This window comes from Marmota monax, unplaced genomic scaffold, assembly GCF_021218885.2.
Source record: "Marmota monax isolate L192 unplaced genomic scaffold, Marmota_monax_Labrador192_F-V1.1 WCK01_AAM20220418_F8-fsc00099, whole genome shotgun sequence".
NCBI lineage: Eukaryota > Metazoa > Chordata > Mammalia > Rodentia > Sciuridae > Marmota > Marmota monax.
In genome coordinates, this window is record NW_026692126.1 from 6,840,370 (window position 1) to 6,858,289 (window position 17,920).

Here is a 17,920-nt window from a genome sequence, read left to right on the forward strand (position 1 = left end):
AGACCAGGGCTTGATGGACAACCAGAGATGCTGGCACTTCTGTGGATGACTGAGGTAAGCAGACATGGAAATCATGGTGGGATTGTTCCTGATGGACTTTAGGGGAAATCATAATTCTAATTACATCTTCTTAAAGAATTATTGATTAAGTAATCACTAGGGTGAAATGAGGAGGATTACTATAGAAGGGGTAAGTTTTGGCCAAGAGTTTGAATCTAGAATATTCCCCAAAAGCCCTTGTGTTAATGATTTGGTCCCAGCTTGGTGCCATTGGGAGGTGGTGAAGATATTAAGAGGGGGGGTCTTAGTGGAGGGTCTTCTGGCCATTGGGGGTGTGTCCTCAGAGAGGATTGTAGGACACCCATGGCTTCCTCTGTTTTGGTTTTTGTTTTCCTTTCCATCCTGACCATGAGGTGAAGAGTTTTACCACACATTGCTGCCATCAAATGTTGCCTCGCCACAGGCCCAAAGCAATGGACCAACTGGTCATGGACTGAAATCTCCCAAACTGTAAGCCAAAACAAATCTTTCCTCTTTATGAGTTCATTACTTCAGATATTTTGTTACAATAATAGGATACTGATTAACACAATGTATAACAAAAACCTCTTTGGGGAAAGATATCTAATACTTCAGTAAATCAATTAGTTGATTGAAGGTTTTGGATACTTCTCTTGGACTGAGATCTGAGTTTGTCAGGGATGAAGTAAGTTCCAGATGAATATGTATGTTGTGGTGGTTGGAGAAAGGATTCAGGTGATAGCAGGTGCTTTTGGGGTGCCTACGTATATATGTCAGAAGAAAGGTTCAATAAACAACAACAGCAGTGGCCCTTGGTAAAAGGGCTTTAACTGCAATGTCAGTGATATTGGTCTTCCGAATTATCAGCACACTTAAAGAAAACACTGGGGGATCTGGGTCAGCTGGGAGAAGACATGGGGTGTTAAGACGGACATCCTCATGGGCAGCAAACACATAGCTGACCAAGTCTATGAAGGTTTGCAGTATGGCTTACTGTAAGCACAATTCCCAGGATCCTCAACTTTTCTTTGAACATTTTCTTCAACTTCTTGCTCTAACAAATATCTAGCCATACGCAGAAAAATTATTCCTTTACTTGAAACTTTTTATAATGGGGATGGCTCACATCTCTCATATGGAAATAGAATCCTGGTGAAAATCAACCATTCAGGCCTTCTTAGTCTCCACACAGCATCTATGGTGTGATAATGGGGATTATTGAGACTTTAATTATAAATCTCCTGGCAAAGAATTAATGATGCTTTCATTCTTTTGTTTTAGAAAAGAATTTTTTTCCCCAAGATTTTTTGGCCAGTATACTTGAATTAGAGAGTTGGCATCTGTCTTCTGATGATTCACTCATGAGCTTTTTTCCTAGTTTAGTTTATGTGACTTCAAGTCAACAAAAGAATGCTAACTCAATTAAGCAGTCAAAGCCCAGGATGCCATGTTTATCTATCTCATTCACTTGGGTCTCTCACACATACCCATTTCTGTCTTGTTCTTTATTTGGTCTTCCAAATCATAGTCATTAAATTTCTCTTATGACCATAACATTTTTGTAGATCATAGCAAATACCCAATAAATATAATTTTCAAAATTAACATATATATGTATCTATATGCATATATATATGTTTTACCACTCATTACTGCCATCATATGTTGCCTCACCACACACACACACACACACACACACACACACACACACATATATATATATATATAAATATATATATATATATATATATATATATATATGTATTTATAAATTAGACCTGCCCTAATTATTGTAGTACACATAGTAAGAAAATAATACAAGAAGGAATATGCTCATGTAAACTATTCATAGTTTTGTTTATAGAAATTAATATATATAGTAAAGGCAAAAGTAAATGAGCTGACTATGTTGAAAATATTAAAATAAACATTTTATTAAGTTAATAAAGATTGAAGCAAAGTTAGATCTTTTAGAATTATAGTTTTGTATGTGTATAAGATATCTATCTGTTCAAGTTCCTTAGACTCTATGTTCTCAAACTTGAAATTGTAAGGAAAAAAATGAGCAATGAGCCCAAAATGAAGTCAGCAAATGAACCAATTCTATTGAAAATTTCTCTTTAGGAAGAAGATACTGTCCCATGAGTCTCATTGCTTCCTACCACCTGAAGGTTTGGATAATATATGTTTGGTTCTACATGGCTATTTTAGTTGGATTTAGGTAAAGTGAGAGGATTTTTAATGTTTTAAGGAAAAGTGAACACTTCATTTTTAGCAACATTTTTCTTGAAGCAGATGAACTTGAGAAGGAGAGCTCTGTGCACTGTCACTTTGCCAGGTGGCTCTCATCGGGGTGTTCATTGTTAAGAACCCTGCTATTTCTGCCTGAGGTTTGAAGCCAGGACTTCACAGGATCCCCTGCTGCACTCCTCAGTTTTTTCCATGCAGAGAGCAGATGGGTGAAGCAGAATAAAATCCCAGCCTCAGAGGCAGCAGTATAGCATTCCAGGCACAGGTGACAGTGTTCCACTTAGTTGGAATAAACGCTAATTGGAGTTGCTGAGTGAAAGTTAGAATTGAAAATTGGACTTGGTTTATACAGCAGTTTGGAAACTTGTGAAATGTATTATTATGACAATATTTTGATAAACAAAAATGAATTTTTAGTGTGGTTCTGGGGATTGAACCCAGGGCCTTGTGCACGCAAGGCAAGCACTCTACCAACTGAGCTGTATCCCCAGTCCCCGCAAATGAAATGTTAACATTAAAAATAAAACATCAATTGTTTCCAAAGTAGATGTGTTGGTTAGGACAGGATAGTTCAAGGACAAGCACTGAGGTCCTGAGATCTTCTTTTTTTTTAATTTTCAGAAGTAACATATTCAATTGTATTTAAATAGGCTAACTTATCAAGCTGTTTGGGTTCTTATAAGTTCCACTAAATTCTTCTGGACATGAGAGAATACATAAGTCCTCCTTACTGATTTGTGTGATTGTGCCTTTTTATAGTCTCACTATGTCAGTTATCATATTGTCATGTATTTTTCACATCTTTTGCTTCAAATTCTTTCAGTTTCTTTGGAGAAGAGGACATATATTTTCATCATTATGTTCCTAGAACTGAGTGAGCCCCGTGTCCTGGACTGAAAATCTAAAGCATAACAGAAGGAAGCAGCCAACATTCCTTCTTGTAGCGGTCAAGGGTGGTCATAGAAAATAAAGATAATTTACTGATTTTGGAATGGACTGAACAGTTTTATTCAACAACAAGCCTTTTCCAATTATAGATTTATTTAGCTTATCCTTAAAAGTATGTGAATGTGTGGATTTAAGTATATGCATAGACCTTTAAATCCAGTGTTTATACTACATTCTAAAATTTGATATGTGCACTTTTGAGCACAAATAGCTAAGACAAGATGTAAGTATATTTTGTAAAGGTAATTTTTTTAGTGATTTTGAGGAATGGGAAAATAGTAACTTTTATTGCATCTAGAGGCATGATTCGACTCTAATTGTTAATATATGAAAAGGGATCTTTAGATTTTTTCTCAAGTAATCCATTGAATGAGATGTTTAATCTTTGGGTCATGATAACTTGTTTTACTTCGTAGAAATCCCAGAAGAAACCTTGAATAAACGTTGACCTCCTTCAGGGGTTTCTGGTTCTTCTCACTAGAATCCCACCTCCTGCACCCCTGTTTTTACTACAGCTCACTCTCCATGGTGTAGAGCTCCCTCTATCTCCATCTTTCTGAGTGTTATCTTCCCAGACTCCCAGTTATTTTTTCCCACTCCACTGTCTATCAGTTTTGCATTAAAAGAAGTTAGAAAAATTACATGAACTATGAAAATATTTTAATATGAAAGATAATCACCCTAGTAATGAGGAGTAAGAAGCACATTCCTAATGATAACTTTAAAAACTGGGAATAGTTTGTTACTATGTTTAACAATTCTGATGGTTTCCTTAAGTGAAGCTGTGTCATCAAATATATGATCCATGAGCACATTTCTCATTACAATGGAAAATTATTTTAATCTAACAAATGAGAGAACTGCAAATAGAGTGTATGAAAAGTAAATTATGTCTTTTCTTTGTAAAAAAGAAACAAAAAGGATATATAAAAAATAAAGATAAAATAGAGCTGAATGTCCAAATTTCTAGAGTAGAGTATAGGCAAGAAAAAATAGTTAACATTTACTATTAATAAGTATATTCATCTCATCAATTACATTAATGATATTTTCATCTTGATATTATAGGGGAAATGAAAAGAAAATTAACATCTGCTTTTCTCCCTAAAGCCATTAAAGAAAATGATTCTTTTATCATAATACTTGGGTATTTTAAAATGTGACTTCTGGACAGGAGCGTAGGCTTGACATCTCACCCTTTGCCTCCCCACTAGTCACAATACAAACAGTACGTAACAACAGCAGAGACTTTGAACATGGAAAAGAAGGTGAACTTGTTAGGACTGGAAGACCAACAGAGCATGGGGGCTTTTACCACACCGGCCCAACACAAAAATGTGTCCCATAGAGGCCAGCTCAGATAGGCTCATTCCTCCTCCAGGTTGAACCAGGGTCTCACGTACAATACAAAATGAGCCCCTCAAGTCCTGGCAAGGGGAATTAAGCAGACCCCTGCTGGTTTAGAAAAAATCAACTAGAGAAAGAGCTTAGCTCCTCTCCTGGTGAGACTTTACTTCCCCACCCAGAGATGTGGCCAAGGGGAATATGCCCAACAACAGACAGGCATGTGATGATGTGTTTTCCTTCCTTAGCAGGTTTCTGAAGCTCTTCATCCCCATGAAGGCCTGGAGGACCTCAACAAAAGGGATTGTACCCCAGAAAGCACCTTCCTTGAAACATGCTCTCCATCCCACTGAGGTTGGGAGAAGCCCAGCCAAACACATGTCCAGTCAAGGAGGCCTCCTCATTCTCATGGACCTAAAATTCCCCTCCCTCAACACCTTCTGACCACTCAGGGACCATCAGAAGAGACCAGTGGGAGCCCCAGTGGCACAAGATAAACTAAGAATATCAAATATCACTGCAAAGACTGGTTAAATGATGACTTAATTCATAGTCCACACAGGTAGACCAGGACCTATTCTCCAAACATAAGAAGTTGACTGCCTGCTAAATTTAAAAATTCAAGTAAGATTCTAAATTCCCTAACATTATATCTAAAATGTCTGGGATAAAGCTAAAAATAACCTATTATTGCAGGGATCAGGAAAACCACAACTTAAGGAAAAAGGAACATTAACTGATGCAACACTGAAATGAATCAGTTGTTAGCATTATCTGACAAGAATTTTATAGCAAGCATCATGAAAGTGATTCAATAAGCAATTATAAATCTCTCGAGAAGAAAGAAAAATAGAAAATATCAGCAAAGAAATAGACATTATTAAAAGAAAAAATTGGAAATTATAGAATTGAAAAATAAAATAGAAAAAATAAACAACTTCCTGGATTGGTTAATAATAGAGAGGAGATGAAAAAGGAAAGAACCAGTGAGTTTGAGGACAGAGAGAAAAGCAACAGAGAGAAAAAATATGAGGGAAAAAAAATGATCAGAGCCTCAGAAACCTATGGGGAAAAAAGACCCTAAATTTGTATGAACAGAGTCCTAAAAGTGGAAGAAAAAGAGAGTGGAGCTAATAGTCGAAGGAAAATTAGCTAAAAATTTCCCCCGTTTGGCAAAGGACACAAATTCACAGATTTGAAAAGCTGAGTGCTATGGTTTGCATAAATGTCCCTCAAACACCTGTGGTCACCAGCCCACAGAACTATTAGGAGGGAGTGGAAACTTTTTACCGTGGAGCCTACAGGAAGGAAAGCAATTGGGAGCATGCTCTTGAAGGGGGCATTAGGACTCCAGCCCCTCCTCTTTGCTCTTGGTTTCCTTCCCAGCCACAATAAGATGAGGAACCTCCTCTGCAACACCCTCCCTGCCGTAATGCACTGCCTCACCCAGGCCCAAAGGCAGCAGTGCCAGGTGATCAACTGAACCTCTAAAACATGAGCCTAAATAAACCTTTTCTCTCATGAAGTTGAATTTTTACTGTAAAGAAAATTTTACTGAGTAAATCCCAAGTAGAATAAGCGCAAATAAATAAACACCAACATATATCAGAAGTAAATTTCTGAAAATTAAGAACAAAAGGGAAAAAATGCTAAAGATAAAAGAGGAAGTTAGCCAGAAAGAAATAATGTATCATTTGTAAGGATCATCAGTTCCAATGGCAGAGGTTTTCTCATTACAAACCTTGGGGTACAGAAAGAAGTGCTGTGGATTTTTCAAATTCTAAAAGAAAAACAGAGTCAATAATGAATTCTACATTTAACTATCCTTCAAGAATGAAGGGGCCGGGCACTGTGGTGCACACCTGTAATCCCAGGGGTTTGGGAGGCTGAGGCAGGAGGAGTGAGAGTTCAAAGCCAGCCTCAGAACGTGAGGCATTAAGCAACTCAGTGAGACCCTGTGTCTAAATAAAATACAAAATAGGGCTGGGGATGTGGCACAGTGGTTGAGTGTCCCCCCAAAAAGAAAGAATGAATAGGCAATAAAGATTATCTCAGACTAAGGAAACTAAAAGAAATTGTCACTAACATACCTATCCTTAAATTTTACTAATGTTTTTTAACAGAAAATTACAAAAGAAGAATCTCAATGACATGGGAAAAAGAGAAAAAACAATGGGGAGAACAAAAATATAGGTAAAAATATAAGTTTTCTAAACTATATATAATGATTAAAATAAACATTATAATACTTTCTGTTCCCTATTGCTAAATAATACATGGATCAAAGAAAAGGCCTCAAAGACAATGTTGAAAATACATATAACCAAATTAAAATTAAAGTGTGGCATGTGAAAATATGTGGGATGCAGCAAAAGCAATATTGAGTTAAATTTATACTGCTAAATCCTTGCAATAAAAAAAAAAACTAAAAGAAAAATAAACCTGAAGCAAACTGAAAGAAGGCAATAATAAGGAACAAAAATCAATGAAATTGAAAACTGAGTAACAGAAAAAAAATTAATGAAACAATAAACTTGTTCTTTAAAAATAAAAATCAATGAAATTAATAAGCTTACAAAAAATGGAGAGAGACAATATAGACCATCAACATCAGGAATGAATTAGAGAAATCACTACAAATCCTATAGCTATTATAAGATAATAAGGCATCACTGTGAGCCAAATTACGCTCATAAATTTGACAAAAAAAAATCAGCACCAACATAGAGGATCTAATCATGTAGATAATCTAGTTGACAAATATAGAACATAATGTAGTTAACAAATATAGAACACTCCACCCAACAACAGCAGAGCGTATATATATATATATATATATATATATATACACACACACACACACACACACACACATATATATACACATACCTCACAGGGGAATGCATTACAATTCTCTCCACCAGGAAGTATTACAGGCTTAAGACCCATTGCTATGCAGCTAAGTGGGAGTCACAGAGATCAAAGACCACTAGAGGAGATTATCTCCCCAACACTAACAAAGGAATATATAGAAACTGAATAAAACACAACATTATTTATAATCACCCCAAAGAAAGTAATAAATAAAAGTGTATATTTAGTATAAACTTAACAAAAAATGCTTAGGGTCAGTGTGTGGAAAATGACTCAAGAGTAAAAAGAACAACCCAGTTAGAAAGGGGCAAAAGACATTGGAGAGATATTTTGCTATAAAAGATAAACAGATCAAATAAATACAGGAGAAGTTGTTCAACATACTAGTTATTAGGCACGAATTAAAACCACAATGGCATATCACTGCCTATCTATCATAATGTCTTAAACTTAAAAAAAATAATAACCAAATGTTAGTGAGGATGTGAATAAATTGGATCACTCACTAATACATTGCTGATGAGAATGGAAAATAGTCCATTGGGAAAACTGGGTGAACTATACATGGGATTCCCTGTATTATTTACATGAAGTAATATTTCTTATTACTTCATGTAAATATACTATTATCACTTAAATGGTTTAATTAAAAAAACATATTCAAACATATTTATGTATACATATTCATATATGCACATACATACCTTTTATATATTGTATATATATTCTGTATATATACACATACATACCAGTTTTAACTATTAGAGTTATACGTATTTAGCAGTATATATAAGTATATATATATATATATATATATATATATATATATATAGTTGTTTATGTACATATATAGTGTGTGAATATATATATACCTTTATGTGTATGTATATTACTATACATATTAATGATACATACATATCATTAACATATTAATGTATATATCATTATATAGTAAGTAAGTAGGAGAATACTTAGAGGATTCATGTTTGTATCCCCAGTCTGCCATTTTCAGTTTTTGTGTCAAACTGAAGTTCATGGAATGAACAATACATGAAATTCTTGTTCATGAAATTTGTTTTCTCTTTATTTTAGGTAAGACTAGATTTTTCAGTCTTCACTACAGTAAAATGTGGTTGTATGACTAAATTTCAATCAGTGGAAGGTGGATAGAAGAGTCCCATTACTCATGGGGCTCCACTCGTAAAACCTCCAGGTTTCATATTCTACTTTCCTTCCTTCTCCAGCAACTTGCTGCAAAAGACTACAATAAATTCAGAAGTTGAGTTTGAAAAGGGAGGGAAAAAAGAGAAGAGGCTGTGACTCTGAATCACCGTTGGAAGGCAACTGATGATAGGAACCCATTTTTTTGGAGTTCACATGTGTGAAAATAAACAATTTCACTAAGCCTCAGAGATGTGGTCAATCAGAACCTCTTAATTCATTTAATCATTTTTGGCAGCCCTTCAGAAATCAAGTCCAACACACTTTTCTAGCATATTCTACTGCCTGTTCTGTTTGAATCTGTTGGTCATCTGTGCCCTTTTATCTGATAAGGCAATATTAACCATATCCTCTGCTGTGATAGAATCCCCTCTCTATACCTAAACCAAATATTTTAGAAACAAATTATAGTCACCCCTACCTTGTTCCAAGAAAGATTTAACTAAAAAAAAATGCATACACTGTACCAAAATCAAATAACTTGGAAAGAAAGAAGAAAAAAAAAAAGAGAGACAACATTAAGAAACAGAAACAGGAAATTGAAATATTCCTAGGGGTGAGATAAATATATAACAGAAAGACATTTATGTCTCTATAAAACATGTTTAGACATCTGGCTACATCATCGTTATTTGTAGCAGCCTACATTATTGGGAAATATGCATTACAAAATTTATTTTATGTTTGTTATTTATCAAATTTTGTTTGCATGCCTTTAAAATGTAAGGTAAAAGGTGTGCAAGGAAAATAATGTGTTCTCATAAAGAGGACAGCACATGAGCAAATAAACATTTTCTTCAGCAACCTTACACAAACACTACCGCAAAACAAATTCATTAATCTTCAAAGCTGAAATATTAAAAGAAAATCCCAGGTGTAAATAGAGTAACCCACCCATTTTCACTTATCCCTTATTACTTTTCTCAGAAATCCCCAATAAAAACTAAAATATTTTCCTGAAGTGTCTTACACTAACCTATTGAGAAAAAAAAAATAAGGTGGAAATCTAAATTATAATTTATTTTCTCACTGATATCTATGCAATTGTGGATAATTGCTGCTTATTAACAAATTGGGGACTGTATCAAAAATTCTGAAAGTTTTTAGAACATTAAGCAGACCCAAACACAATTGTCCATTGGAAACCTCTGGGTTTTACAGTAAGAATAAATAAAGATAGAGCATAAATTTAAATTTGATGTATAAAATGACTTTAGCTATAGAATAGTAGCAAAATATTACTTGAAACTAGATAATTGGTCTCAATATAAGTAGAAATAAGTACCGTGACTTTGTTAGCAAATTCAAATAACACATAAAATTTAACATGAAAATTAATAACAAAATATACCAATACTTTTGCTTTTCAAGGTAAATAATTTGTGGTATACTGAAATTCCCAGTAAGTGTATGAAAATTTTTACCCTTTTATACACTTCTTCTGTTCCTATAGTTAACATTTTCCTCCTGCAGAGAGGAATTATGAGATGTGAGCCAAGATTCTTCTCAAGCCCACAAGGGGGACCCTTTGCACCATGGCAACACAGTTTACGTAGCACAGGTTTTACTGCTAATACACCATTTGGTTAAATCCATAGTCTGCCATCAAGTGAAGAAAGTCATTTCCTGTCTCCTTGGCCTCACCTGTGAATCCAGGCTGACAGATACAAACGTAGCCCGAGGCTTCAAGGTAGCTGAATGAAGAAGGCAGCCCAGCAATACGACCATATTGTTTCTCTGAGGACAGCTCTATGCATTCCCCATCAGACTGGCAGGGGTTACTCTCGCATTCGTTGATGTCCATCTCACACTGGGCACCTGTGTATCCTGCAGGATGAAAGTTCAGAGAAGCCGCTGAGTCAAAGCTCTTAAATCATAGAGCATATGCCTGAAAAGAGGCTGACCACTGTGCTGGCGCCAATTAGCAAGGTGCCAATGCTCAAAGAGCTAGCCAGGGGAATCGGGTAAGAGGAGGTTTACGTGGAAATAAATATCAGTAGCAATGGAATCACTTGCTTAATTTGGCCAATTTTTTTTTAAAAAAAGATTTGATTAATAAAGACTGAAATAAAATGGGACTTCAGGGTAATCTTGATTTAATCTGAACATTTAATTAAATGAATAAAACACCATTCATTTACTTGAATTTAACAAGTATTCTAATTGATGTGTTTTTATCAAGAAAAAAATTGTATAGAGAATTACTTAAAAATCAGAAGTATCCACATAGCCAACCCCAAATTATTATTTTAAAATTCAAAAGTAGGGTAAATAGTTATTTCCTAATATTCAGTGAGAAAGAAAAGTAAATTACATATATAGTTCTATTGTGTGGGTGTGTATGTTTTAACCAAGCTCAAATTGTACTATATTTGGAAACTTGCTTTTTTCATTCCCTTGCAGAATCCATGTTAGTAAGAGAGATCTAACTCATAGTTTTAAACTATTTCCGACTACTCCAAAACGTGAATGTGCCATAATCATCCTTTTATTGGTTTTAATGCAGTCTTACTATTAAAATTTTTCAATGAATATCATTACATATGACGTATGTGTAAGTGTTTAAGCAAAACTCTAGGGTTTAGGCCTAAAAGCAGAAATTCTAGGTCATAAGCTATGTACAATTTTATTTAAGTACAGATTGACAAATGCTTCTAGAGTAGTTGTACCACTTATGTGTTACCAACTAGCAAGTAGATGAATACATATAGGACTCCAAACCCTTGGAAACATTAGTTATCAGCAAATATAAAATTTGTCATTAGTAAGTTGGACAAAAAATAATATCTTACTTTAGTTAACATTTTTCCAATTACTATTGAATTTAACATTTTTTTGGTTGTTTATTGACTCAAGTAACATTATATATCTTTTTCCTAATTTTTAGGCTGGTTTTCTTATTGATTTTAAAGTACTTATATGTTATGTGTAGTGCTATTTCCCAAATAAAAATTTACTGGAATGCTAATATAATGCTGATGGATAATAAAATAATATCAGCTATTTTGCAAGACAGCAAGACAGCTGTATAAAGTTCTTAAAGGAATATAATTAAACCTACCATACACCTAAAAGCCTCTATAATGTCACTTAAGTCTGCTGAGAAATATGATTTTAAAACAAAATTTATAATTAAAAATTATAAAATTTATAAGTTATAGTATTTTTTTACTTTAAAATTAAACAATGACTTCCCATTTCACATAGGATAAAATCAAAAAACTTACTATGACCTAAGAATGCACTTATTACCTGAACCCTTTCCATTTCAATATTTCTACCTAATCCCATTCTCCTCCTTCCTCCCAGGGAATGTCTTCTACCCTATGGCCTTCATAACGGTGTTCTTCTCTCCTCTAGAAAATTCTTCTCCAAGCCTTTGTGTGGCCAACTCTTACCCAATTTTCAGACTTTGTCTTGTATTACTTTCTCAGAATAACTTGCCCTCATGGACAGATCTAAATAAGTTTCTCTGTTTTCTTTCATATCACTAAATCCTTTTCTTTTATTGCTCCTTTAATAATCTTTAGTTATGTATTTATTTGTATACATGGCTGCCTTTCTCAACCAACTATACACTCTACCACAACAGAGACTGTACTTATTTTATTTACTCTTCCAATGCTGAGCAAGATGTAAACAGTGGATTTTAACCAATGCCTGAAAAAGCATAAAACAGTACCAATTAATCATTGAAAATAAGAATTTAGATTATAATTCTGGTTTACCACATAAACCAGAGAATGGACTACTATTAAGCAAATGATAAGAAGCTAATGGGATTGCTCATTTTGAAACTTTAGTAAAAACCTGAATGGGGTCATATGTCAAATAATAACCACAACATAAATCTATTGCTCAACAGCATAATATATATGTTACATGTGACCCTGGGATCCTTTCTCAGCTATCTGAAGAAGAAACATAGTTGAGAAAAGAAACTAAAAGAACATGTGAGATCATGATCTCACAATCCCTTATTGTGATGCTCCTGCTAAAGAGTCCTCAGAATTTTTAAATTTAAATGTCTACTTTCAAAATAATTGATTTCATACTTAAGGATATACAAATATTCAGTAAATGATAATTTTCACAGCAAGTTTTTATAAACTGTTATTTGTTGTGCTTCAGTGGATTTTGGACTATTTTCAATTTCCTTTTCATTCTAAGACTCAAGATCTGTACATAGGCCAGGTTAGGAAGTAATTTAGACTCATCATAAATCCTTTTCTGCTTTTCCAGCTCATGCATTATCTCATTCCCAACTTGAACATTCAGAAGCTTCTGATTTATACTTTTGCCATTCCTGTCTCCACCACTGAGGCCCTGTGGGGATTTTATTTTCTATTCTGCTTAACCACAGATATAAATAGACTCCTTCAGTCAAGACTACGTTCAATAGTTTAAACAAGTTTTTCGATAGAACTCTGTGCAAAGAAGCAATCTAATACCAAATCAAGCCCCCAGGGTTCCTATATTAGGTTGGTTTGTTTTAACACATCTGATCACATCTGGGTATCAAGAAAACTTGTAAGGTAAGCATTTAAGGTGACTGACACTTCTCATAATTAATTACTTTTGAAATGAGGACTCTAGGTAATTATCACAGTAGATTCTTGCCATTGCAGTCTGTGGCAGTGTTTCATGATCCAAAGGAATGATCTTTTCTTAGATTAGTTTGTGGTACTCAATCTTTTCTTTATACACAGCAGTGAGAATAGGGTACAAAGATGTTCTGAATTGTCTATCTAGTCCAAACTGCCATCCATGCAAGTGACCTAAGAGAAACTCAAAGGCAGAACTGTCCTAAATCTGTCCATCATTTAACCTCCTGCATGACTTCCTGCCCACCCAGTCCCTCATCTTCACCTCACCACTGCTCTGTGTTCTAGCAAACAGACTCAGCTCTGTTTAAACTCCTGCCCAGTCCTCTCACTAATTCCCGGCCTGTAGTTGTACTTCCTTCAACCAACTTCACTAGGCTGCCAGAGGGCTCTTTTTAAATTCACAGATTATGTAACTTCCCTGCCCCATGATTTGCAAGTGGCTTTGTCATCTGGCTTCAACCTTATTCCCAGCTTTTCTTTACCACCAGCCCTCCCTAAGCCAACATTGTGAGCAATTACTCAAAGTCCACAATTGAATATGTTCTTTCCTGTGTGTGACACTCTTTCATATTTCTTTCCTTCTTCCATTCTTTGTTCTTTCCTTAAGTAAGCAATGGACCACTAGGTGCTAGCCATAGGACCTAGAATGGTGAACCTAATTTTGTTATCTAGTTAACATTTATTGTGTGTCTTCTATGGTAGAGGCTCAGATAGGAGCTTTATATACATTACTGCATTTCTCTCCAAAACAACTCTATGAAGTTGATATTATTACCAACACCTCCATTTTTATAAAATGAGGAAACTGAGGCTCAGATCAGTTAAGTAATTTGTCCAAAGTCACATGGCAATTGAGGAAATTTCTGACACATGTTCATTATGAGGTTGACTAATTTAATTCAGTATAAAACAAGCTTCTAGTGTTTTAACATTGTTTGACAGGTTCCTATATATTCCTGATGTCTAAAAGAAAGTCCTAAAAGAAAATAAATCATCTTCTAGTGAAGCTTTCTCCCTGAAAACTATGCTGAATTGAATCTTTCCATTGATTTTTCCCCCTCTGCTTCCTCTAGAGGGCTCTAATCTTTGGATAACTTAGTCACCCACTTTGGATAATGTGTAGTATAGCAGTAAATATGTATGAGCCCTGAAGAATAAAACTAGAAGAAAAATTTCACTTACAACATTTAACAACAACGATTTTTAGTTTCATTTCATAGGCATTTTTTTCTATGCTAAGAGAAAAAAAAAAACTGGTGGAAGGTATTTTGTCACTTACCAGGCCAGCAGTGACAAATGTAATTGTCAACACTGTCCTCACAGGTAGCATTATGGTGACAAGGTTTTGACCAACAAAGAGGCATCAAGGTCTCACAGTGTGTCCCTGTGAATCCACTACCTGTGCAGTTACAGCTATATCTGGAGAGTAAATGAAATTTTCATGTCATTTCTTAGTCATACTGAAATCAAATATCTTTATTCTGTCTTTTCATTTTTTCATCAACCTGAGACCCATGACACAGTCTTTATACTTATCCCAAAAACTCTGGGGGAATTATCTCTCTAGACCTGAGTGATGTCTTATTGTTATCTTTTTAAAAATTATTCATGCAAAGTTATTTGGAAACTATGAATATTTACTTAAGTTTCATCCATAAGTTGAAGACAATAATACTTATGCCACAGGGTTATTGTGATAACTAAGTGTACACATAAAGAGGTACTGAGATACTGAGTAAATTACTATTAAATAGTATTAAGAAAAATCGTTAATATTTTTGAAGGCAATAGAGAATGATTTTCCCTTATAAAAAATAAAACAATAAATAATGAAAAACTCAGGAAAAAGTCCTCATTAAATACTTTGTGACTTGTAATATTCTCTCTCTCTCTCTCTCTCTCTCTCTCTCTCAGGTTGCAAGAATATTTAAATCTTGCTATTTCATTGATTGAGTGAGAATATCTAATACACAAATACAAATCTAGTGGGGAAGGTTAAGATGATGGCTTTAATTTAGGCAAGATCATTTAAAAAATTTATTATTATAAGCTGGGCATGATGGTGCCTATCTATAATCCTGGAAACTTGAGAAGCTGAGGTAGGAGGATAGCAAATTCAAGGCCATCCTCAGCAACTTAGTGAGGACCTAAGCAATTTCGTGAAACCCTGTGTCAAAATTAAAAAAAAAAAAAAAGCTGGAGATTTGGTTTTGTGGTTAAGAGCCCCTTGTATTCAATTGCCATTAGCAATATATATATAATTTAGTACTATATAAACTGAGTTTTTTACACCTAGATAAGTGGAGGATTGAGGAAGGAATAGCTGAGAACACAACACTGTTTTTGAAATCCTATTATTTTGATAAATATATTTGAAACACCTGTGTCTTATATCATTCTCCCTTCGAGTGTCATTTACTTTGAAATTAGATTTGGAATAAATTATGCCTTATTACTAACTAAAGGGAAACTGGATTCTGTGTGAATCTTCTAACTTCCATACACTTTAGATTTCTTTGTGTAATATAAGAACATAAATATTCATCTTGTTCTGTTGAAAGATCAAACAAGATGATTTTAAGTGCAATGCTATTAAAAGTTATTGTGTCGTATACATAAAATCTCACATTCACATTTTTAATAATTCCTAGCTTAGTTTTTATATCTTCCCTATTTATGACAGGTCTACTTCCAGGAATTGAAAATTTGTTCCTTTTCCTTAGCATAAGCAATTTCAAACTATAACGAGTGAATTTGAAAGCTCCTCGCTCAGGAACAAAATGACCTCCAACAAACACGTTTTCGTAAAATCTGAATACTACAATTTTTATCATAGAAAGTATAATGCAATGTAAAATCTTTAAGCTGAGGGCATGAGATCTTCAAATTGACCAGAGTGGTACAATAGTTCTCCGTCTCTCTAAGCCATTCGCCCAGCTACAGCAGCAGACATACCTGTTTCCTCCATCCATGCACAGCCCTCCATGGAGACACGGCTGACTCGCACATTCATCAAAGTTGAGCTCACAGTGGTCCCCTAGAAACCCAGGGGCACAGTCACAGAAATATGCTCCCAGAGCATCCTGACAAGTTGCACCATTTAGACAGGGCTGGGACCAACATTCATCAATTTCCAATTCACAGTTCACACCTTTGAAAAAAATTAGCACAGAAAAACAGAAAAGTTTTAGCAAAGTGAAAATATTTTAGCTATTTAACGATGCTTTATTTATTAAAGCACTTGTCAAATGTTATGTCACCCAAAATAATTTTCTTCCTTAATCCTAATTGATATTAACTTTGGTGTGCTTGTGGGAAGTTGCACACAGCAGAGCAGCTGTTACTTACAAATTACTGCATACAACAGCTTGTGGGATTTTAGTCTGTGGAAACAAATAAGTCATTTTTAGAACAAAGTTATTATAAATGACACTTTTATTGGAAGCCTAAATTGGACTGGTCAATTTTTTTTTCATTATTTTCAAAAAGCTTAGTTAGGTCTCATCTAGAATAGTGGATGAAAACTGGGACTTCAAACCAGATAGCTTTGGTTGAAATCAGCACAGCCAATTATTAGCTGTGGAACATTGGGTAAGTTTCTTAGCCTTCCCATATTTCAGTTTCCTCCTTTGAAAAATGGGAAAAATCTTTGTAACCAAATCATAGGATTATTATTGTAATTAAGTGTATTCTGAAGTGTTTATAACAATAACTGGTGCATACTAAGTATTTGCTAGAAAAAAAGAAAAAAAAGACTTGTCTGTCCACAAAAATCTATCCTTCAAATATGTTGTACAATTATTTGCTTAAGTGCTCCTTTTTCATAGACATTTTAAATATTTTCCTATTATGTTGTTGTAAAATACAACTTTTAAATATAAAATTAAATTGTGATTTAATATAATTAGCGGCATCATGAGAACCCACTCATTTCAAGGTAGTATTGTTACAAGAAAAGAAATCAGTATTTATCCCTTCTCCCAAATCGTAGGTGATTACTTGCTAAATAGTTTAAGATTTACAAAAGTAGAAGTGATATTAAGATAAAACCAGTCTTACTAAATCTTTCAACTGGTATTTGATATACACAATAATCAAATTCACAGGCTTTAAAAGACACCAAACGAGGTATATCCATATTTCTCATTTTATTTCCGTGCCTATAATCCAGGATAATAAATTATGTATTGAAATGTTACTGAGGGATTTTCAAATAGCTCAGAAGTAGTTTGATTGGTTTTGCCCTTTTTTCTTAAAAGAAACGGCAGTAGGCTGTTCTGTCACCATCTACCATTCACAGAGTCTACCAGCAGCCAAGATGAAAAGGATGCCAGCACATTAAATTTGATTGTTTTTTTAGAATAAAGAGAGCTTAAAAATCAAATTTATTTCAGTAAAAATTGAAACTTGTGCCATAGCATTTGGGGTCGTGTTCATTTGCTGAGACCTTACTGACCCTCAGCATCTCTCACTGGTCTCACTACTACTGGCTTCCCTCTTTGAAATCACTCTCGGTACTTCTATATAGTACACTTCTATAGGAAGACAAATCTGAGGATATCGATGTCTGCTTAAACTTTTTATATAGCTCCCCTTCCAGCATCTCCAGAATAACGCACAATTGCCTTGTAATGTAGTAGGAACTTCTCAAAGAT

At 34.4% G+C, this 17,920-nt stretch overlaps 1 protein-coding gene across 1 annotated transcript in view; it reads right to left on the bottom strand.

Moving 5' to 3' along the window:
- Crb1 (crumbs cell polarity complex component 1) overlaps positions 1–17,920 on the bottom strand; it is a 192,685-nt gene that overhangs the window by 102,537 nt on the left and 72,228 nt on the right. Inside the window, exons 3-5 of the mRNA XM_058586069.1 lie at positions 16,221–16,416; positions 14,545–14,684; positions 10,303–10,485 (exon numbers count right to left, since the gene is read on the bottom strand). Coding sequence (XP_058442052.1) covers positions 10,303–10,485; positions 14,545–14,684; positions 16,221–16,416 — 519 coding nt within the window. The remainder of the gene's footprint in view (positions 1–10,302; positions 10,486–14,544; positions 14,685–16,220; positions 16,417–17,920) is intronic.